This window comes from Anomalospiza imberbis, chromosome 26, assembly GCF_031753505.1.
Source record: "Anomalospiza imberbis isolate Cuckoo-Finch-1a 21T00152 chromosome 26, ASM3175350v1, whole genome shotgun sequence".
Lineage (NCBI taxonomy): Eukaryota > Metazoa > Chordata > Aves > Passeriformes > Viduidae > Anomalospiza > Anomalospiza imberbis.
This window is the reverse complement of record NC_089706.1, coordinates 5,883,248-5,905,677: the sequence shown is the minus strand read 5'-3', so window position 1 is coordinate 5,905,677 and position 22,430 is coordinate 5,883,248. Positions and strand designations below refer to the sequence as shown.

At 43.8% G+C, this 22,430-nt stretch overlaps 1 protein-coding gene across 1 annotated transcript in view; it reads right to left on the bottom strand.

Moving 5' to 3' along the window:
- Positions 1-22,430, bottom strand: part of LZTR1 (leucine zipper like post translational regulator 1) — a 36,775-nt gene that overhangs the window by 11,337 nt on the left and 3,008 nt on the right. Inside the window, exons 6-13 of the mRNA XM_068173354.1 lie at positions 21,561-21,644; positions 20,050-20,107; positions 19,344-19,483; positions 18,965-19,166; positions 4,286-4,396; positions 3,009-3,101; positions 1,999-2,094; positions 768-951 (exon numbers count right to left, since the gene is read on the bottom strand). Coding sequence (XP_068029455.1) covers positions 768-951; positions 1,999-2,094; positions 3,009-3,101; positions 4,286-4,396; positions 18,965-19,166; positions 19,344-19,483; positions 20,050-20,107; positions 21,561-21,644 — 968 coding nt within the window. The remainder of the gene's footprint in view (positions 1-767; positions 952-1,998; positions 2,095-3,008; positions 3,102-4,285; positions 4,397-18,964; positions 19,167-19,343; positions 19,484-20,049; positions 20,108-21,560; positions 21,645-22,430) is intronic.

Below are 22,430 nucleotides of genomic sequence, written 5' to 3'. Positions count from 1 at the left end.
TTGGCACAAATGGACACGTCACTTTTTTCCTGAGAATTATCTTTGCAGAAAGTGAAGCTCTTGGAGTGAAGCTGAAGCAAAGTTCAGTGCTAGGACAGCTGTACCTCACTGTGCTTCCCCACGCCCCAGCAGCTGGAGCTCCTCGCTGTATTCAGTTGTATCCAGCCTCCCTCCCATTGCCCCACAGCCCTCACCACTCACACAGCCAGGTGCTGGAGTCCCTGTGTGGAAGCTGCAGGATCTCTGGCTGTTACTTCCCCACCCACAAGAGTTTTTAACTCAGAGAACTCCAATAAATGCACCAAATGGATTTTTCCTTCCTTGAGGCATTCCTTCAGATTGGATTTTCAACACGTGATAAATACTGGCTTACACACCTTTCTGTGTGGGCTCAGTTTAAAATGGATCAGAACAGTATCAGAAAAAGGAAGTAAGCCAAGCCACGATAAGATACACAGTCCTTCCACACAGTATGCCGTGATGCTCAAAATACCACAATATTTTTGTTTGTTTGGGGTTTTTTACACCTTTTGGAATGATCAAGAACTTGTTCTTACTCGATATTTAAAACAATTAGGGGAATTAGGAGAAAAAAAAAAGCATAGTTAGTACACTCTGATAAAAATCTGCTTTTTGTTTAATCTCAGGTTAGTAATTAAGTGCTCAGAACAGGACTGATCACCTGCAAATGCTGGATCCTGCTGTTTCCAAACATGTTTGCCCCCACCCCTCCCTAGTGCCAGTGTTACTTCACCCTGCTGCCCTACCTTTGCGCGGATACTTTATCTTATCTGTGTACAGGAACTGCATGAGCACCTCAAAGGGCTGGGCCTCGGCCTCTCGGATGGGCACTTCCAGCAGTGGCTGCAGTCGGCACAGCTTGACATTCCCACCAATCCCATCCTTCTGGCATGTGGTGTGTCCCTCCTCATCAATGTCTTGCTTTGATTTCTAATGAAACAGAAAAACCACCCAAACATGGCACAAGCCTGTGCCAGTTCACACAAGTTACCACCAAACCAGAGGATCCTTCTCCTTACTCCACATTCTTCAAGACCCAGGATCTCCTTAGCTTCACGATTATCTTGAAGATAACAAGGAATTCATGTCTTAGACTTACTGTTCCATATCCTGGGATACACATGCATGAGAACACAAGCTCCTGGATGCAGGTCAGAAGCAGGACATCAGAGCAAGGGAGGAATGAACTGCACTGAACTCACATTTCTGCCCACAGCAGGGACAGCCTCACTCTGTGAAGGAGGGACAAGTGGGAGTAGATTCCACAAACCCTGCCTTGCAAAGGCAGAGCACAAAGTGTTGCACAGAAGTATTTTAAAGCACTCTGTGACTTCAAGTTTGACTTTGACAGCCTTTTCCCACAGCCTTTCCAGTGGCAAAACAATTAACTAGGGGGCAGTGAGGCATCCACATCTTACTGCAGATTGTGTGTTACTACCTCCCCAAAAGCCATGTTTGCTGCTGAAAAGCTGAAAGTAGTCAAAATTAATAGACAATGATGAGAGGCACCAGACTTTCACCTCTGGAAAAAGTAAAAAAATACAAAGGTTAAGGGAACAGAGGCAGCTGAAACCCTGAGCATTGCCTTTCTTCCCTCTAATCTGTCTGATCTTGTGGGCCATCCCCATGACACAGCTCTTACTTCCCCCACAGGGAAGGGCACACAAACCTCTCTGGGGCATTCCACAAGATTAGACCTCAGACAGCTACAAGAGCTTCCAAGAACTACACTGTCAAATCCAGATAACTGGATTAACTCTGGCTCCTCCATGTTACACTCCTGATACACATCCAGTAGTCTTAGTTAATACTAATGATCTTTTTTATTTTACTTGCTCAAGAGCACCTTAGCATGAGACACTGCTCCTGTCCTCCAGCTGTCTCAACAGATATTACTTTTCTCCTGACAACTTTATTCCCAAACCTGGGTAGAATAAGCCTTACCTTGCTACAAGGCTACTTTTCCAAAATACTCACCTGTTTCACCCTCTCCCTGGCCTGCATGATTTTCTTTTTCAGCCACTTGCAGCGGGCGGTGACGATCGCAGTGTGCCCTCGGACTCGCTCCTCCTTCTGCCAAAAGCAAAGGTAGAAATCCCATTCAATTTTTATCCCCAAATCACATGGTCATGGCAGATGGCAGAAGTCATAGAAACCTGGGCTGAACCCCAGGTTACAATACATTTCAAGTTAAAGGCAGCCTTACATCTGCTCTGCACACACAGATGAAATTCAACACCTATTTCCCCAAAGGCTAATGGCAAACACCATGTGGGAAAGAGCCTGGGTCACATTCACTGAGTGGAAGCTGCTGTGTCACATATAGTGCTTTTTATTCTTGCATCTGATTTTCTGTTTAATTTTCCCTTTTCAAAATAACAGTATGGTTTTTGCTATTGTTTGCCATAATTTATTTCACCTAATTTATTGTTAAGGATCTGTTCTCTGAGCTTTGCAAAGCTTTTTCTGACTTTTTCTTTTTGCAAAAGGAATGCAGGTAAGTTCAAATTTCTCGCGTGTATCTTCAGAAAACCTGCTCTCTGTTAAATTTTTTAACTGTTTGCATTACTAGAGAACCATTCCCCTGTACTGCGCTTTCTCCTTCTCTTTTATTTCAGTAATTACAAATGGCTCTTGAAATGATAATGGGTTTGAAAAACACTGACCTGCCTTCCTAGGAGGCAACTGGGACCTGGGAGTACAGAGGTCATTGGTAAATTTTCGTATTGCAACTCTATATAATATGCTTTGATAAATTCAGGTTAAGTTGGTGACCCACTGATCTTCTCAGTTTAAAAGTTTCTTCTCCATTGCAGCTTTAAAAATTTATCTGGACCAGTGAAACTTACTAAACCAGGCAGACAGTTCACCAGTGATTCATTCCCAGGGTTTCTGGCACAACCACTGCACAATTTGCTTTTTCCCAGCAAACACACCACACACACAGTAACACCCCCGCTGGCACCTCTCCAATAAATTCTACTCACCTCTCCCAAAACAAACTCCAAGTCACTGAACTGTCTGTTTTCCCACAGCCTTCCATAGTCTTCATGGAGAGTGCATTTAGGGTAACAAGAAAACTAAAAAAATAAAACCCCACAGAAGACAGAATTAATTTCAGTGGCTATATAAACTTCAAATCTCACATCATTCTGAAGCAGAGGAGCCTGAGGTCAGATCTCCTCAAGGTCTGCAGCTTCCTCACAAGGGGCAGTGGAGGGACAGCTTCAATCTCTGCTCTCTGTGACCAGGGACAAGACCCAAGGGAACGGCTGGAGCTGTGTCAGGGGAGGGTCAGCCTGGATATCAGGAAAGGTTCTTCCCCCAGAGGGTGCTGGGCACTGCCCAGGCTCCCCAGGGAATGGGCACGGCCCCGAGGCTGCCGGAGCTCCAGGAGTGTTTGGACAATGTTCCCAGGGATGCCCAGGGTGGCATTGTTGGGGTGTCTGGGCAGGACCAGGGGTTGGACTGGATAGTTCTTGTAGGTTCCTTCCAGCTCAGGATATTCCTGATCCTATGATTCCATAACCAAAAGTGCCAAAGTTACATCTACTATCACTGGATGTTGTTATTAACTCGGCCTCAGTGTAGCACATAAAGTAGAATGTCACAAGCAAACCAAACACATGCACGGGCTTCCCCCATGGTGAGGTTAAGGACAGATAACACAGTGTAACACAGAAGAACTGTGTTTCATCACAACTTCTAGATATGAGGACTCGGAGGCTGGGAGTCTCACCTGCTCGCAGGACTTGTCTGAGGGTGCCATGCAATAAAAATAGACTTGACTGTACGTGGGATTTAATCTAGTGTGAGTATCCTGAATTTAAAAAATGTCAATTCCCACAGCTCTGTCAGATGGGAGTGGTAGAGCTGCATGGAGATAAAACTGCAGTACAAAACACTCTGCCCCAGAGCCCTGAAAAGGACAGCACATGAAGAGGAACAGCCGATTTTAATGAAATAATATAGCAAATCCCATCTGCTACACTTTCCAATGATTTGTCAAAGTTGTCCTGATCTCTGTAGGACTTCAGAAGGCACTAGAGGGCTTGACCTTACCAAAATGTCTGTCCAAATAACATTTCTCAAAAGATTTTAAAGACACATATTGACCTTTTAAAGCTGAATCTGAAATACAGAGGCTGCCTGTAAGAAGGCCATGGACTAAACACCGTGGAGCTCACGGTGAGCTAAACCAGACACTCCATAGGCAGGACTCATGGAATTGGTGTGGAAGTGAGAACGTTTATCAGCAAATTACCTGGAACCTGTACATCTCTCCACTTCTGATGTTATTGTCCACTGTGCCACCAAAGATGTACATAGCATCCGAGATAACCGCTGCCGCATGGAAGAGTCTCCCACTGGGTAACTGGGGAAAGAAAATAGGGAATAAACAGAGAGAAAAGGACAAAGAAAGCAAGGTAATAAAGAAAATCCTATTCTTCTGCCAAGAAAAAGGATCTGCTATTAACAGATCAACAGTGAACAGGGAAAATCACAGAATATCTGAATTGGAAGGAACACACAGGGATCGCCGAGTCCAACTGTTATGTGACTGGGGATGGAACACGCAACCTTGGCATTATGAGGATGGAGCTCTGACCAAACCAATGCAGCCCGGGGTCACACACCCACACACACTCACACACACTTGCGCACACACTCACACATACACATTCACACACACTCACATGCACGCTCACACCCTCACACAAACACACACTCACTCTCACACACACAAGCACACTCACACATTCAGACACACACTCAGACACTCACACACACTCACACAAACACTCAAACACACTCACACACTTGCATCCTGTGACATTTGCTGCACCTCAGGATTCTTTCCCAGCGTGTCTAGAACGTATTGTCCTGTCACATTTAAGAACACCCATTCACTGCACCTTCTAATCACAGTGGTACCTACACAGGTCTACATATCAAGGCAGTTACAAAATGCATCATTTACAAAATTAAAGCCAAAGTCATTTTCCACATAAACTCCACACATACTTCTAGAAATAAGCAGATTCTGCAAAAGTGATCACTGTGCTTATTCCAAATGCTGTCAGCTTATTCCATATGCTGTCAGGAACTTGAAAGGTGAATGATATCTACCTCAGCAGGACTGAGCCCCGGGCCCGTGAGCGCCCACCTCCCCCACTGCTTGAAGGGCTGAACCATCTGGTGAAGGCCCCAGGAACGTCCAGTGCTGAACAGGAGCCCAAGGCTGGAGCTGTTGGCAGAGCTGGCCTCTGGCCTCTGGCCACAGCTCTGGTCTCCATCCTGCCAGCTCCTCAGAAAGAAAAGCCCCCCACACTGCAGCTATTTATAGGGCTGAGGGATCACACCATCCCTGCACACCCCACCTCAGAGCTGCAGCATCGGGTGATTTTTGAAGAGCCACTATGAGCCAAAGCCACCATGACCCTCCTGCAGAGGACAGACTACAGCATTTTTACTCATTTCTTCTGAGGCTCTTCTGAGGTTCACACAAAGGTGTGTGAACACATCAGCATATCTCACTGAGCGCTCACAGAAAGCCTTCAAGTGGTGAGAGAAACCTCTTTTTTTTCCCTCTAGTTTGATCAGGCTTTTCATCTTCCAGGCAGTAAATCTCATTAAGTCTTTGCCTACAAAATATAAAGCCCTCTGGTATAAAAAATCTTGGCTTCTTGTACATATTTATAGATACCACTCAAGTAAAGTCAAACATGAAACAAGATTATGTTTATCTGGAGAGGCAGATTTTCCAGGAAAGCATGCTGACTGGCAGTTCCCATTCCACCAACTCACCCCTCTCACCACACTATCACACAACAGCCTCATTTAGCCTGTTACTCACCACACTTTCCATGACTTGTTCTCCTCAAACTACGGCTTTTAAGGAGACAATCTCCCAGTCAGTAACTGGGACATGGGTATTTTACTCAGATGTACAAAACCACAGACTTGCTCACCTGAAAAGGCACATTTGCCTGTGCCAGTTTAACAAGCCCTCTAGATAAACAAGATGCCTTCTGTATCCAGCATGTTTCATGGATACTTTATCAAGGAAACTTCAGAGTTAGCTCTAATAAATACTGTGATGGGTTATGGAATAACACTGATCTGTTAGTACATTCCTGCTCGGACCCAGTTCCATACCTCTCTGAAAGAGGATGAGATTACTGTCAAATATAATCTATTTTCTATGGCCTCTGCTTGTTCTTAGCAGTAATCTCATTAACTAAATAAGATGTACTGATTGAAATGATCAACCATATTATAATGGGTTAAAAATACATCTGTCACCTTCATCAACTGGAGTTCCAAGCTCATCCCAAAGTAAGAAATTTCCTTGCCAAGACCCATTCCCACACAGCTAGGCAGGCTGGGGTTAGCTGTACTGTAACATCTTTCTCACAACTAACTGCAACCAAAACCAAACAAAAAGAACTGTTCTAGCAGAGCTCAAATGCAGCCCACCTGCTTTAGACTTATGCAGGTAATTTTCCACTTTTTAAAATAAATAATATTTTAGTTTTGCTTTTAATTAAAATAATTCTCAAAATTCTCTAGTATTTAGTTTTTAAAAGCTGCCACTGAATTTAACAACCAATTCTTTTTTTCAATCAAAAAGCCTTACAGCTTTAAAACAACTGGTGCCAGAAAGCAAACATGAACCACCTGAATATTTAACCAAGTAAGATGTACTTGCCAGTCACATCATATTCAACTCCAACAATCTCTATGGAATGCTGTAATGATGATTTTTCTTTTGTAACGGTTGGTACTAGCCAAGGAACCAGAGCTCTGCAGTTACTAATAACTTAAGTAATCAAACAACTTTACTTTCTAAATACACAGACCACATTTTTACAGAGAGAAATGTAAAACATGGAATGACAGCCTGGAACAGAAAAGGCCATGTCCAGTTCTCAAAACATTGTTCAGCCGAGAGTTCCAGGGTGTTTGTTTTACTGAATCAGAACAGCAGAATTCAGGGCAGCACAAACCCCCACATGGAGATGACAATGCTGCAAGTGGTGACATTTTGGTGCCACCTGCATGGAGAACAATGCTCAGCCCTCCCAGGACCAAGGATTTGGCCACAGGAGCTTTGTTCCAGTGCAAGGAAGGGAAGCTGGGGTCCTCAAGAAAATATTCAGGAGGAAAGAAAGGTTAACAGAGCTCAGGAGCACAAACAGCTGTTGAGACATTCTGACCCCCACGTTCCTCATCCACCAATACCAGATACCCAGAACCTGCCCTGTCTTGAATTTTTCACTGGGAGGTCTCCCAGGCTGCCAAATCCAGCTGCTGAATACACTCACTGCAGGTAGAGTTTATAAGAAACAGCTACAAAATACCATCGACTTTGCTAGCCAGGATGGTCAGAAAGGATGAGAGGAAATGGCTCGCAGAGCAGCAGGGGAGGTTTAGATTGGATATTAAGAAACATTTTCTCCTTAAAGGGGTTGTAAGCACTGGCACAGGCTGCTCAGGGCAGTGATAGAGTTACCATCCCTGAAGTGTTCAAAAGGTGCATGGCACTTGGGGATATGGATTAGAGGTGAATGTGGCAGTGCTGGAAGGATGACTGGACTTGATGATCTTGAAGGTCTTTTCCAACCCTAACGGTTCTGTAATTCTATGATTCTAATTTCATCTGCTGGCACAACTCCAGATGGTCCTGTGTGAATCCAAAGGGATTTGTCTTTCTCATTCCTGTTACATGCAGGAATGCTAAAAATCACAGACAAAGAGGCACCGTGCATCTGAATGTATTTGTCAGCTCTAGATCCTGTACTTACCTCTCCATCAATGTGATCTCCTTACTTTATTAACAGTGCCTGACAGAAGAAATTCTGGAGTCAATCCTGACACCTCCAATGATGGGGGCTGGCACCCCTCTCTGAGCTACATCACACTGTTTCATTTGTTTGAGTGGTTTCTCTATTTAAGGTTAATGAGATTTGCATCTGAGGATCTTTACAAGATTCCCCCTGGAATCTTTGCTTTCAAAAGCAGAGCTCATCAGTCACCTTTGCTTCCCTTTCAGTACACCCTTCCACACTGCTGGCATGTCTCAAGCCATCATTTTCAAAATAAAAGTATTTCACAAGTCTTTTCTTCCTCTCATTCTTTGTGCTGAGACTCACACTGTAGCCTGTCCAGACAGCACAAATGGAGTTTGTTCTGTGCTTCAGGCTTCTAATTTGACTCCCAAAGCTGTGCATTAAAGTTGCCTCTCCCTGTGCCAGAGCACCCAGCAATCATTCAAATAGGTGAGATTACAGCCCTGAGCATCACCTCTGGGCCTGAGCACATACACTTTAAAATAAACTCAGTAATACCTGTGCAAACCCCTTCATAAACTCATTGATTTAAATTTTGATCTCACCAGGAATATATTCAGCTTAGCTTGAAGTCCATAATAAATTAAGTTGAAGCAATGTAAAGTAAAATTAAATAGTGAAAGAAGTAAAATGAATCATTTCCACTCAGGGGTCAATAGTAGCCTGCTCTGTGCACTTTAGAACTTGCACATGCAGAGCCAATGCTTAAATGGTTCTTGGATTACAGCTTAAGTTAAATAGCTCATGATAAATTGCAAGGGGGAATAAAGAGGAGCAGAGAAGAAAAGGCATATATGAAAGTGGAAATTCTCTCTCTCCTATAATAAGTTCAATTTCCATTTTTAAAGTCTTTTTCACTTTCAAATACTTCTTTATTTACCTCTGAGTCTGCTGTAGGTCCTTGTTTAACTGTTGCTATGCTGAAATCTAAACCAAATACATCCCAAGATTTTTTTAAACCCCATTCTCTCGAGGGCACAGTGTGAGCTTCCTCTGGGGCAGATACCCTCTCAAGCCACTGCTGGGTAGGACACCTGGTTACAAGGTTTTTAAAAAAAATGTGTGTAAAAGTATAGATGGGAAGCCTGAGAGACTGGACACTGAGCAGCAGTCCCCTGCAGCTGAAGCTCCAGAAGATTGTCCGTGTGTATCCAGAACATTCAGGGTCAGTCCAGAGAAAGGTCTGTGGTCTTGTATGGAGCCCATCACTGTGACTGAACCATTAACATTTTAGCTGTGTGGTTTTCTCAAGGTTTGTGCAATGACAGAGACACACAGCAATGAAATCTTTTGTACTAGCTGCTTTTTGCCTGCCCTCTTCCTCCCAACGGCTCTTCCCAAATCACAGAATCTGAGACTGGTTCGGGTTGGGAGGGACCTTAAAGCTCACCTTGTTCCACCTTCTGCCATGGACAGAGACACTTTCCACTAGCCCAGGTTGCTCCAAGCCCCGTCCAGCCTGGCCATGGACACTCCCAGGGATGAGGATGAGAAGCTGAGGGGTTTACTCACTGCAAGCAGGCAAAATGCAGATCACAAGCTAAGATGGTGAAGAAGGAATATCCACCAGCTATTCCCAAGTCTGAGACAGCCTTCTCACACTTTGTCTTAATGAAAAAACAGGCCAGATGGATCACCCCAAAGTGACAACCTGTGTTTTATGTCAAAGCTGACTGACACACTGAAGATGATGAAGTAAAGCCCTTTCTCAGCTGGCAGGCCGGCAGCACACACAGAGCCATGGCTTGCCCAGCTCTTCTGGATGGCCGGCAGAACTGGGTCAGGGACAAAAATTCAACCTCCTTGTAGTGAGATTCACTCTCTTGGCTGTGAAGAATGCATTAACTATGCTATTATTGCAGGCTGTGACTACTGGTGCTGTTGCAGTGCTTATCTTCTCTCTATGACTCCTTTCTCAGAACATTTTAATGTTTCAGTGCTTTTGGTGATAGAAATTTTAACATTATGGGCAATACTAGGACATTGCTAAAATAAAATCCTCTGCAGTTGTTTCAAGGTTCTCCTTTCATACTCTCAGCTCCTCAGAAGCTTTCTTACACTTACAGAATAGATTTATAATGGTGTAAATGTTAGTTTTCCTCACACTCAGCCAAGAATGAGCAGGTATTATGGAAGGAAATTGTTGCACTGAACTCAAAAGCCAGTAATGATGTGCTCAGATTTCTTTCACAACCTAGGAACATCAATGAGCCTCTCTATCCTTCAGTATCATTATAAGCTCAAAGCTAAAATGAATTAAGACCTAAAGCCATCAACAAACCAACCTGGTGAACCAACATACACTAAGAGGTAAAAAAAGTATCTGTTTTTCTCTGAGACTGGAAGAAAACAATAAACTACAAAAGGTCCAAATGAGCTGTCACTACTGGGAGGTTGGGAGCTGTTGATACCTGAGATGTTTCCATGCTGTTACACCAGGCAACAGCATCAAACTCAAACAGATGGACAGACAGAGCTTTGGATAGTCTTTAGGTTCAAGAAGGTTTAAGGATTTAAAATGTTTTCCCATGCTGGGTGCAGACAATCTCTGCTTTCAGACAAAATTGGAACAGACACATGCTAGAGTGAACTTCAAGATATGCAGCTCTACAAATGAAGGGAAGCAGGCAAATGCTGAAGGATTTTACTGAGCCTTTCCATAGGCTGTTGCTCCTTTATTGGGCCTTTCCTTGGGCTGTCATTCCTTTCAGATTATGGCAATGGAGTCCTCCAGTTTATCACTGCAGGTATCCAAGAGTAATCAAAGTGCTGTTTATAACCCAAAAAGTACCTATTAATTTTAAAAACCTGGCCTGGTATGAACTTTGGGAACACAGTTAACCAAGAGCCAGGCAACTGCACTGCTGTCCCAAGAAAGTTATAGAGAAAATCTTCCTGGAAGCTACTTCTACCACATGAAAGAGGTGACTGGCACCAGTCAGCAAGGATTTACCAAGGGGAAATTTTTCCTGACTAACCTGATCATCCCCTTCAAAACACTTCATGGGTTATAGGAAGGCACTGCATTTTCAGCAAGTCTATGCTTGATAGCAAATTGTCTGGAGCAGCTGAAATGCTGGAGGCTGATATATCAAAGGACTTAGCCAGGCTGGAAAATGGGCCGATGGGCGCCTCAGGAAGTTCTGCCAAGTCCCGTCCCCAGGACAGTCATTCCTTGCAATGATACAGGCTGGGGACTGGCTGTCCAGAACACAGCTCTGCAGAACACAGATGCGGTGGACAGGGAGCTGCAGAGGGTTCAGCACCATCCTCTGGCAGCATGGCCAGCAGCCCCTCAGCTGCTCCAGTGGGCTCAGGGATGGGACTTGTCCTCCTCTACTCACTATTTTTAAGTTCCCAGCTGAAGCACTCTGGGATCCCCAGTACAGAAAGGCATTGACCTACGTAAGTTCAGTGGAGGAACATAAACATCAAGGTTGTGATCAAGGGCTGGAGCACAAGATGCATGAGAGGAGAGAAGGCAAGGGAGGCACCTTCCTGCAGGGAAGTCAGAGCTGCTCTTCACAGAGTTGCCCAGTGGGAAGAAAAGAGCCAGTAAAGTCAGCACAGGAAGTTCTTTCTTAATGCGAGAGGGAAATGTCTTTGATCATGATAGTGGACAAACACAAGATGGAAGCCAGGAGAAGCTGCTGGGTGTCTAACCCTGGAGATACACTGGAATGGAATGGAATGGAATGGACAATGCCCTGAGCAGCCTGCCTCAACCAGACCTGCTCTGAGCATGTGCTTGGATTCAAAACCTTGGAAGTCCTTCCAACCCACCTGCTTTTGTGATTCTAAGACTTCCTCCTGTTCTTTAACATATTTGCAGGGCTGGGAGTTCAGCTGTGCTCTTGTTACAATGGGAAATTTTACATCCAAGATGAAAATTTAGCTTTTACTATTCCCCTCTGATGGTACAGACAAGAAAACAGGGAATAAAAGCTCTATCACAGACACACAGAATGAACCTCTTCAAAGGCCATTTCCATTCCTTTGCCCCACACAGGGTCAACAATACTTATTTTGTTCCTGAGAGAAAAATCCAGCCTGTTCTTAGAGATTTCTACTGGTAGACTTCTCAAGACATCTCATGAAACCTTCAACACCACACTAATGTCAGAAAGCCATAACTACATTGTCAACATAAATGTATCTATTGCAGCTTAACAACGATGAAAGGCAGAGGATCACCTCTGTAAGCACCACTTCCTCATATGGAGCCATTAATACAGAAAGGAACTGTCATGGATTGAAGCAGAAGATAGAAAGTTGAAAAACATGACGTAGAAACCTACAACTTAGGATAAAGCACAGAATCACAGGATGGTTTGGGTGGGAAGGGACCTTAAAGCTCATCTTGTTCCAATCCTTGCATGGCAGGGACACCATTCACTGTCCCAGGTTGCTCCAAGCCCCATCCAACCCGGCCTTGGACACTTCCAGGGATCCAGGGGCAGCCACAGCTGCTCTGGGCACCCTGTGCCAGTGTTTTACCACCCTCACAGGCAAGAATTCCTTCCCAATATCCCATCTAACTCTGCCCTCTGGCAATGGTAAGCCATTCCCTCCTTTATCCAAAGGCCTTTGTGTAAAGTCCTTCTCCAGCTCTCTTGGAGCCCCTTTAGGCACTGGAAGGTGTTCTAAGTTCTCCCCAGAGCCTTCTCTTCTCCAGGTGAACACCCCCAGCTCTCCCAGCCCGGCTCCAGAGCAGAGGGGCTCCAGCCCTCAGAGCAGCTCTGGTGCCTCCTCTGGGCTCGCTCCAGCAGCTCCAGCTCCTTCCTGTGCTGGAGCCCCAGGGCTGGAGGCAGCTCTGCAGGTGGGGTCTCACCTGAGCACAGGGGCAGAATCCCCCTGCCCTGCTGCCCACGCTGGGGGATCAGCCCAGCACAGGGGGGGTTCTGGGTTAAATCACCACACACAGAAGAAAAGTCATAATAGCAGAAGCTTGTTGCAATATCAGCTCTGGTTGCGGTAAGTGACAGGGGATGCAACAGAGACATCCTTTGCAATTGTACTCTACACTGAGGATGAGATTTTTCTATTTGGCATTTACTGGGGAACACAGAAAAGAAACAGGAAAGTCAATCTATTAACAACGACATCCAAACACGTGGCGGCATAACCGCAAAGGTCAGGGTATGAGGCTGTCTGTAATTTATTTACAGCTGTAATAATAGTAAATGTTATTTCCTTTAAAATTGCTTTAGTATATATCAATTGCAAATTTAAAGAGCAATGTTAATGCATAATTCATCAAAGAGGATGAGGCAATTTGAAGAAGAAGCCAAACTCCAGCCAAATCCAATGAACACGTCACAAAAGATCATATATTGAAATCTGACAACAGCTGAGAGAAATCCAGTGGCCAAGCATTTGCTTCTCTTCGGCATGTGGTGTGCATTCAAAAATCCAATAACCATAGTAGTACTTTTGGGATCTTAATCTGACTTCCTGAATACATCAACCTACTAAACTTCTGTGAAGAGGTACTGAAATTTAGACTTGCTTTGAGGAAAACTTTCTTTTTAGAAAATATCAAATCCTGGTTTAAGTGTAATAAAGACTTGACAAAAAAAAAAAAAAAAAAAAAACAAAAAAAAAAAAACAACAAACAAACAAACAAACAACAAAACAAAAATAACAAAAAAACCCCCCAAAAACCCAGATAAAATGTTCCAGTAAATAATTGCTCTCATTCTTCACTATTTGTAAACATTTGTTTTCCTGTCTTTTTCAGTCTAGATATTTCTAGTTTCAACTTGAAGTGGCTGGATCTTGTTTCATCTTTCACTGATAGATTAAAAACCCTCTGTTCGCCAGGCAAGCTAGGAAAGATTTCATTTCCTACACCTAAAAGAGACTTCACTTCACAGTCGGTCACTGGGCTTCCCATCTTCAATCATTCTTCTCTGAACAATCTCCCTGGTCTGCAAACACGACGTGGGGAGATATTACACTGGAAGATCTATCTAATAAACACAAAGATCATGTATTTATGTTACTTACCACCAGGAGCTCTCTCAGCTCCCCACAAGAACTGGGAATTTAAGTCATTGTTTCCAGGGATGCTGTAAGGGAAACCATGAAGCCCAGACCACACACTCTGGTCATAAATGTATCCTACAGCCAAAGTGAAACATGGACTGCTTGCACCCACCTTAAGATGAAATCAAAATCCCTGAGTCGACTGCTATTGTAATCAGTAATTGGCAAAACTCTGGACAATTAGTAAATATTGGAGGAAAGGTGTGACTTTCTGTTGTCTTCCAAAGTTGGTGGCATAAGTTTATCCAGAGTAACTGCTCCTCAATCAAAAAGCGTATTTCAAGTCCTTTCGTTACTCAACTTTGTACCGCCTTAATGTGGGTCATGTTAAATCTGTGTCGCTCCAATTCCTTACCAGTGAGTGAGTTACAGAAATATTCCTTCTGCCTATCATCCACATAATTTGCATTTTGCTTTCTCTGGGAAAATACTGTAAAAGGATGTAATAATGAACATTCCTTAGAAAGGATACGAACATAGAATTGACAAACAGAAGTGGAGCTGTACAATAGTGTTAGCTACAGGTACTCTGCTGTGCAGATTCTTATGAATACAAACATTTTCAAGATGTCTCTCTCCAGTTCACTGAGCACCGACCTGCAAAGGGCACTGGTATGAAGCTCCTACATTTTTAAAAAATGTTTTTTAGAAAGGATGCAAGCCTGAACACTGCACATAATTTATAAACATCAAAAGTGTCATTCTTCCCTGTGGATTGTGAAATGCTCAGTTTTATCTCTCCCAGAACATGATACCTACCCTGCCCATGTGTGAGGCAGATCTTGTTAGGGGGCTCACTGCAGGAATTTGGGGCATTGTGCACACAGTAACGTCTTTCTTGTGCCTGAAGATACCTCAAGGGGTGTAACTAATCTCTGCACAAGGAGACTGGGGCAGACTCATCCCCAGGAGGATGACTAAGTCCTTTTAATCTTCCTCAGCTGCCCACAAACCATGTCACCGTAATCTGTCTGAAAAACCTCCAAAACTGAGCCTCCAAGTAAGCCCAAGAAGGTTACCAGCACATTAACCTCCCTTTTGGCTTATTAAAAGAAAAATTAAGAGCTTTGAAAATTGGAGATTTTTATTGCTCTTGGCTTTGAAAGCTCTAATTGTGAGACCGAAATGTCTCCCAGAACAAGTTCTAGAGTTTTCCCTCCTAACTTCAGGAGAGATGGATAACTCTCCAGTCCCTGCAGCCACAGGGAGATGATGGAACTGTGAGGAGGGAGAATTTTCTTTTTCCTGACATTATACCCTGCCTCTCTGAGGCAGTAGCTGCTCCAAACATCACCTTGGATTCTGTGGGTCTGTGTCCACACCTGGCTGTGCTCCCTGCCAGACCCAGAGCATTCCCTGCAGAACACTCCTCTCTGCAGCACAAGCCACGACTGCCACGTGCACACGTGTCTGTGCAACATGGGCCATTTCCCTCTTACTGCCTGCTGATTTCTTATGCTGCTCCAACCTTCTTCAGAAAGTAAAGGGTAATTTGAGTTCACTAGAAAAACTCGAGGCAAACAAAAAAATCTATTTCTTATTTTTGAAATTCTTCAGTAGCCTGTATAAAGAAAATCCAGCACGCCAGGAAGCTTTGGCAGTGTTATGCAGGCAGGCAAGGACTCAGACAAGATATTCCTGTGGCTGCCTTAGAAAAGGAGAACGCACACCTGTGAAGATCATCTCACAGCAAAGATGGGGAATAGCGCTGTGTGCTCTGTACAATAAACATGTACATGTATTATATATAGGTTTGAGGAGCTACAGACTGCAATTGTGTAGCTCAGCAAGGATGTCTTGTTATTCATTCTGGAGACATCCTAAAGCATAAAATGGCAGATCCTGGTTTATTTTTGAAGTACTGACCTGTTCTATCGCAGTTTGCCCTTTTCTACTCAATAAGCCATTTCCCATCCTCCATCCCACAGTGAGGCACTACCAAGAATTCTGAGTGCCCTGGGCAGAGAACTACAACAATAACATTGCCAGATCTATTTCCAGGTTTGTTCTACCTGACTAGAACAAGTAGAACAGTACAGTCTGGCATTTTGTTTAATCAAAATGCAGAAAATGCCAGACTGTCTCAGGGCACCTGCAGCACCTGACACACGATTGCTGTCTGTGCTCAAGAAGTGCCTCTAGGATCTTGCTAGTACTCACTCCACTTTGCTGTAATTAATGCCCAAACTGTGCCACCTTTTCCAGGTAACAACCTCGAGATTCTTCAGCCTTGTGTGACTTGTCACCTTCTGTGCTGGTCATAACAGGGTAGCAGAGGACATACAATTTCCACCTGACACCTATCCCTGCTACTGGCACGAATAGGTCTGAAAAGTCTAAATCACTCTCTGATCATCTCCAGAAGCTCCGCAGGGCGGCCTAAGTTCAGAGAACAAGACTGGAATGGCAGTAATGACTCTCTTTCAGCATAAGCAATCTCTTCTGTAACCTCTTTTGCAAAGCACTGTAAAAATCACCACTGAATTAATAGCTTAATCAACACCAAACCTTATTTTGGACTCCAGAGGCTTTACCCATTCCATGCTAAACATCCAAAAGAAGAAAGAATTAAGGATATGCATCACATGGCCATAAGTAAGAAAATAACCTTGCCATAGTGCAGTCAAGCAAAGTTATAATGCAGCATTTCTAAGATCATAATACAGAGCAAGCAGAAGGTAAACTCTCCTATCCATCCATTAGAAAGGAAAAAACCCAACTCTTAAAGTCAAGGTAGGTCACTCTGCTGCACAATAACAAAGGTCGCTATCACTTCACACACAGCAGAAACCCTCAAGTGCTGAGACAGCACTGCACTCATCAACTTCTATTTTGTTTCAAATTAACATGAGTAATTTTGTTCACAGAGATGGATAAAAAAGGAACATCCAAGTTCAGAGTGTCCAGATTCATTGCTACCTTTAGAAGTCTTTGCCAAAAGCTCATGGAAACTTTAGGAAAATGATTCTGAGAAATTACCTAGTTATGACTCCAGAAGACACAAAATAATTTAAAACATACTTGAAACACCAAAAGTCTGCAGTTAATCAGTCTTTTGGGAAAATTTACTATCACGTGTTTCAACAGCACCAGTTTCACCTCCCATTTCTACCAAATCACTTTCTAGATGCTGTACCAGAGGAAAAAACTGCCAAATACAACACGAGCAACTAACCTGGGATTACAGACCTACGAAGAAAAGAGCTTTGAAATCTGAAATGAAAATTAGCAGGGGATATCTCAGGGAATATGCTGGTTTACAACACTGCCAGGAGCAGTTCTGCTCCTGGAAGCAATAAGCAACTGTGTCCCAAAGAACCAAAGCCTGCTGAAGCCTCACACGTCAAACAGTAACAGTGGCAGGAACAGAACAGGATCTACAGTCCTGAAGGCAACTGTGGCCTTAAAAAGTTGAAGAAGCAGCTTTATTAATTTCATGTGACAATAAATCAGCTTTGTAAAGCATTAAATAGGCTGCTGTGAGATACTGTGGTCAAATAACAGCTCCCAACCAGGCCCATGTGCATGATTAATTGCGAGCAGTGTGTGTGGGGGATTCTCCAGCTCATCCAATGCTGTGTCTGCAAACACATAAACACACCAAACACCCCACACAGCTCTGGGGGGCGAGCCCTGTCACATCTGTGCAGGCTAAATCAGTAACTCTGCACCTGATCCCAATTCTTGCAACACTCAGCTGTCTGAGGTGTAATCTCAGGCTGTGCAATTGTGTGCACAGCACATACACACAGAGCATCTCCTCCTGCAGAGAAGCTCACACCCTAGACCCACTGTGACATCAGCTGCAGTACCTTAACATGGTTTAGGGCAAAATCTATTCACGTTAATAAACACAATGAATGCTGCTGCTCCAAAGGAATTACACACACTGGTGTGGGCTTAAGGGAACAACTGCTTGTGCATTCTGGGATGAAACGATCCTCACTTCCATGACCTGAAATATGTACTGAAACCAGGTGAGCCCTTGGCACTTCCACCTGGAATAGAAGCTGATCCCAGACAGGATCTGTGAGTGTGCTATGAGAAAAAAAACAGACATTTTATCACACAATTACTGCCTTGCATGAGTAGCAAGTAGCAAAAGAAACGATTGATATGCTCATCTTTCTTTTCTTTTTAAATATTGCCTCATTTGTGTGGAGACTCTGGGGGCCATCCCCTGGGCTGGGGAAACACAAGAAGCTTCCCTCAAAAACCCCACTGGCTCCTTCCCCTGTTCCTGTGTCGGTTCCTGTGTCCCTGAGCCACTCCCTCCCTATTCCCTGACTGGCCCTTATCTTTGTACTGCCCGAGACCAGGGTCCTCCGACCCCTTGGAGGGAGAGAAAGCTGGACCCTCCATCTATGTGTGCCTGGGGACTCTGAACATCTCGCCGCGCGGCTGAATTAAACATCTGTGGATACCATGCAAAGACCCTTTCTGCTTCTTTACCCTGGACTTTACTAGCAGCAATTGCTACACATTTAGAGTGTTTCCTTGGCACCTGGTGGTCTACAGCCTTTTGATGTCCATGTAAAAACAGACATTTTTAAATTTGTATCTCTTATTAATGAAACTATATTTAAACAGCCCTTTCTGAGCCTCCATATTACTATTTGCCAGCCACACCTCAACGTAAAATCAGAATTTATAAGATTTTATGCACATGAGCATTACAGTGACAAATCAAACCTTGTCTAATTTTGAATTCTGCTTCAAAAGGATCGATCACACAGCCAACCAAAGAACTGGTGGTACACACTGAATTAATTGTTCAGCTTTTGACTGAACAAATTATTGAAATGCATATCAAAATGTTTCATGGCATTTCTTTAAAATGTGTTAAGTGAAGTTTCAGATGTGTCAACACTGACTAATTTTTAAGGACTGCTACCCACAATATTTGAGCTGATTAATCATCAGTGGGAAGGAGTTGTTACTATTTAGCTAAAAGCCAATGCTCTTGTCAAAAAGTGTCAATGGCAAAAATGAGTCAAAAAAGAAGGAGCATAAAGGAAGAAAACACAAGCGGCAGGTTTTACCTCACTGTCTGGGCTGGGCAGGATGACCTCCCAGGTCTGGGAGTCCACGTCGTAGCAGTGGAGCTCGTTGGGCAGCGTGTTGTCCGCAGCCCCGCCGAACACGTAGAGGTGCCGGTCGAAGGCCACCATCGTGTGCCCGTATCGCCGCTGGGGAGGGGGCGGCGAGCCCCGCAGCAGGTGCTCCGTGGGGATCCGTGTCCAGCTGCGACAGGAAACGGGAAACACGGTGGATTTTTACAATTCTTTTAAGTTTTCTGACTCTATCCTTTGTCAACAGGAGACATGGTGTTCTCCCTCAGCGCCCTTAAGTATTACATTTCACAACTCAGGCAGTCAAGGATTTATGTGGATTTTGCACGACTTAACTGTCTACACTTACATCTTTTCCTTGAATTCAAACTGGAAGAGATTATTGGTAATCTTTGCTCCACTCTGGCCAGAGAAAACAAACATCTTGTCTTTGCAAACTGCCACGGGAAAATTACAGCAGGAAGGAGGAATTTCACCACTTTGTTCAATCTGAAAGGTAATTAAGCTCAGAATCAGAAATGTATTGCTGCAGTGCTGAGGACGCTGCAGGGCCACAGGATGCAGGTGCAGCCAGAGAGAGCACAGGGCATAGGCCCTGTAAAGCTGGTGACAGGAGATCAACTCCTGCTGGGCTTACATGTCTGATTGTCCCTGGATAAAAAGGCCGGGAGGCCACATTTTTAAAGCTCCCAGTACCGCAAGGATCAAGACTTTGGTCAGCTGGCCAGGCAAGTTCCCAGTCTGTGTCAGTGGTCTGAGTGGGAATGCTGCAGTCAGAATGGGAATGCAGTCCCTTCCACAGCGGGCACAGCAAATCCCCCATGGGAAATCCAAGTCCACTTCAGAGATTCACAAACAAAAAAATCACCCTTTCATACACACTTTGTTTTCCAAACACCCAAACCAAATCAAATTTGAATTGTTTCTTTTCACTGTGGATCAAAAACACATTCTGCAGAAGGAGCAGTGAAGTCTAGCATGGGAAATTTTAAATACTTCTGCATTAAAACCAAAAAAGAGAATTCTATGCGTTAGTTGAAATTATAGCTTCTTACCTCTTCCCAGCAGGTCAGCTCTCTGTCCTGCAGGCCTATTGTCCACATGTCATTTAATCTGTGCCATAACACAAAAAATGCTTGATTTGAAACAATTCATTTTTTGTAACAGTTTTGAAAAGGCAGAAATCCTATTTCATTAACACTCCTTCTGCACAGGAAGAATCTCCTACTTCCACTGACAGAAAAACAATTATTAGAATCCCTTTGTCCTATACCTAAATTTTACAGCCCCATTCCAGCTTGCTTCAGCATCTTTCTAGTTACAAGTACACTGCAGTTAACAGCTACATACAGAACTCAGTCTGGAGCTTAAGGATTTGAGCTATTTAATCTTCAGGATTTTTACAAAATACCCCTTTTTACCCTGCTCCTTCTGCTCATCCCTGTTAACTACTGAGACTGACCACAACAATTATTTACACGGCTGAATCCTTCCTTAAAAACAGAAAGGAGGACGAAGCAGGTAAACTGAAACATCTCTGACTGTGCTGTTCCCAGAACAAGTTACTCACAGTAACTACAGATGTTTCCTTTGTTCAAATCTGCCTGGAGGCTCAAGTTCCACAAAAAGACATTTTTTAAAGTGATTTGACATACTTAACATAAATTAGACAGCTCCTCTCACCCACTCCTTCCTTACAGCTACCCAAGGCCCTGGGGGACTCCCTAAGCTGGCACTGAGCAATCCCACAGAGTCATGCATCTTATACCAATTTCTCCTCCAGAAATAACAAAGACATCCCATCTGTATTCCTGACTGTCAGCAGTTCTCCTGGAGTCTTTGTGGAGCTGGATATGTTTCTGAATATTCTTCTCAAAAGAGGAGGCAACCCAGCTTCTCATGTGTGACAATCTCTGTGTGCTCTCATGATGCAAATACTGTACATCATCATAAATTACTCCTTAAGTTCATCACGACAGAAGAAAAAATGACATGTCCAGAATTGACTGTTCCCTGACAGACCAAGAGCAAATGCAAGGAACTACTGTAAAACAAAGCACTCTCTCTAACATCTCAGCATCACTCCTTTACAGCCTTTCCCCATACAAAATCCCACCTCCCTTCAACCTAAATATTACATGTTTCCTGAGATTTCTGAGAAAAAACTGACACGTTGCTCTTAGTTCTCTCAGACGATTTCAAAGCAAATCTAGGCTTTGCTCTCTTAAGTATTCAGCAACATCAAGCCAGCCTGTGCTGGGGATCTTTCAAGAAATGTACATTTGCCAAATTCCAAAGATCATTTTGCAGCCTTACAACCAAGCACACTGTCAAATTACACATCCACAGCCACGCTGAGTAACCGGATCTTTAGGCTTTAAGCACACGCTTATTTGAACATGAACCAGTGAACTGCAAAAGTGCAATGCTCAACAACAGACTGGGTTTGCAAAGCTCTAGTCGGTGTTTAAATCTCTTGGAACATGGCAATGTCTCTACAATGGTGGAAACTGAGGGGCTGGGATTTCACAAAAGCAGTCAAGGAGAGGGTGACAGTGCCCCATACCGTGCGTTGCCATCGTATCCAGCAAAGATCCACAGCTTGTCACTGTACACTGTTGCACCATGAGCCGACCTGGCCACTGGCAACCTGCAAGGAAGAACATGCAGACAACAGGCTTTCCTCTGCAGCTGCAGAGGGGCTGCAGAAGAATCTAAGAGCTAAAATGCACATGTGAGAAGAAGAAAGTCCCATACACAAAACTGTTTCTGCCATGTGCCCTCCAAACACTGAGTGAGCCTCTGAAGGCGTGTATTAGTTTTGCACTCTGCTGCCTTCAGTGGAGACAAACTACCTTAATGCAGATAGGAAAAAAAAAAGAAAAAAATCCCAACTAATTCCTTGCCAGGACTCAAATACTCTAAGAGTATTTTGCATAAAGTAGTTAAAAAATGGGAAAATTCATAGCACCACTGGTAGAGCAAGGTGGCAATCAACTCTGGCTATGAACAACCCACACATGTTCCCACAGACTAAGCAGGAGAAACACAGAAACAAGACCAGGACAGAGCTCAGGATACTCATTTGGGATCATTCAGGGTTGTCCCCAAGATGTAATGCCCACAATGAAAGATCAAACCTATGATTTCTCTTCCACAATCTTTGTTGTTTCAACTAAATCAGCCAGGTTGAACAAACCTGTGATGCCACAAAGCATCTGTTGGCTTATCTGAGGTCATTGTGAAGCATGAACACTAACTCTGGAGAAAAACAAGCAAAATGTGAGTAAACTGAGTAAGATTTACTCTCCAAAATGTCCCAAGTTACCAGAAAAAAACAGAAAGAGAAATTACTAATACAGTCTTTGTTCTGAAATATAGTGTGCTCATCAGAGGTGAGCAACAGTAACACAAGAATGGATGGGACATTCCTCAA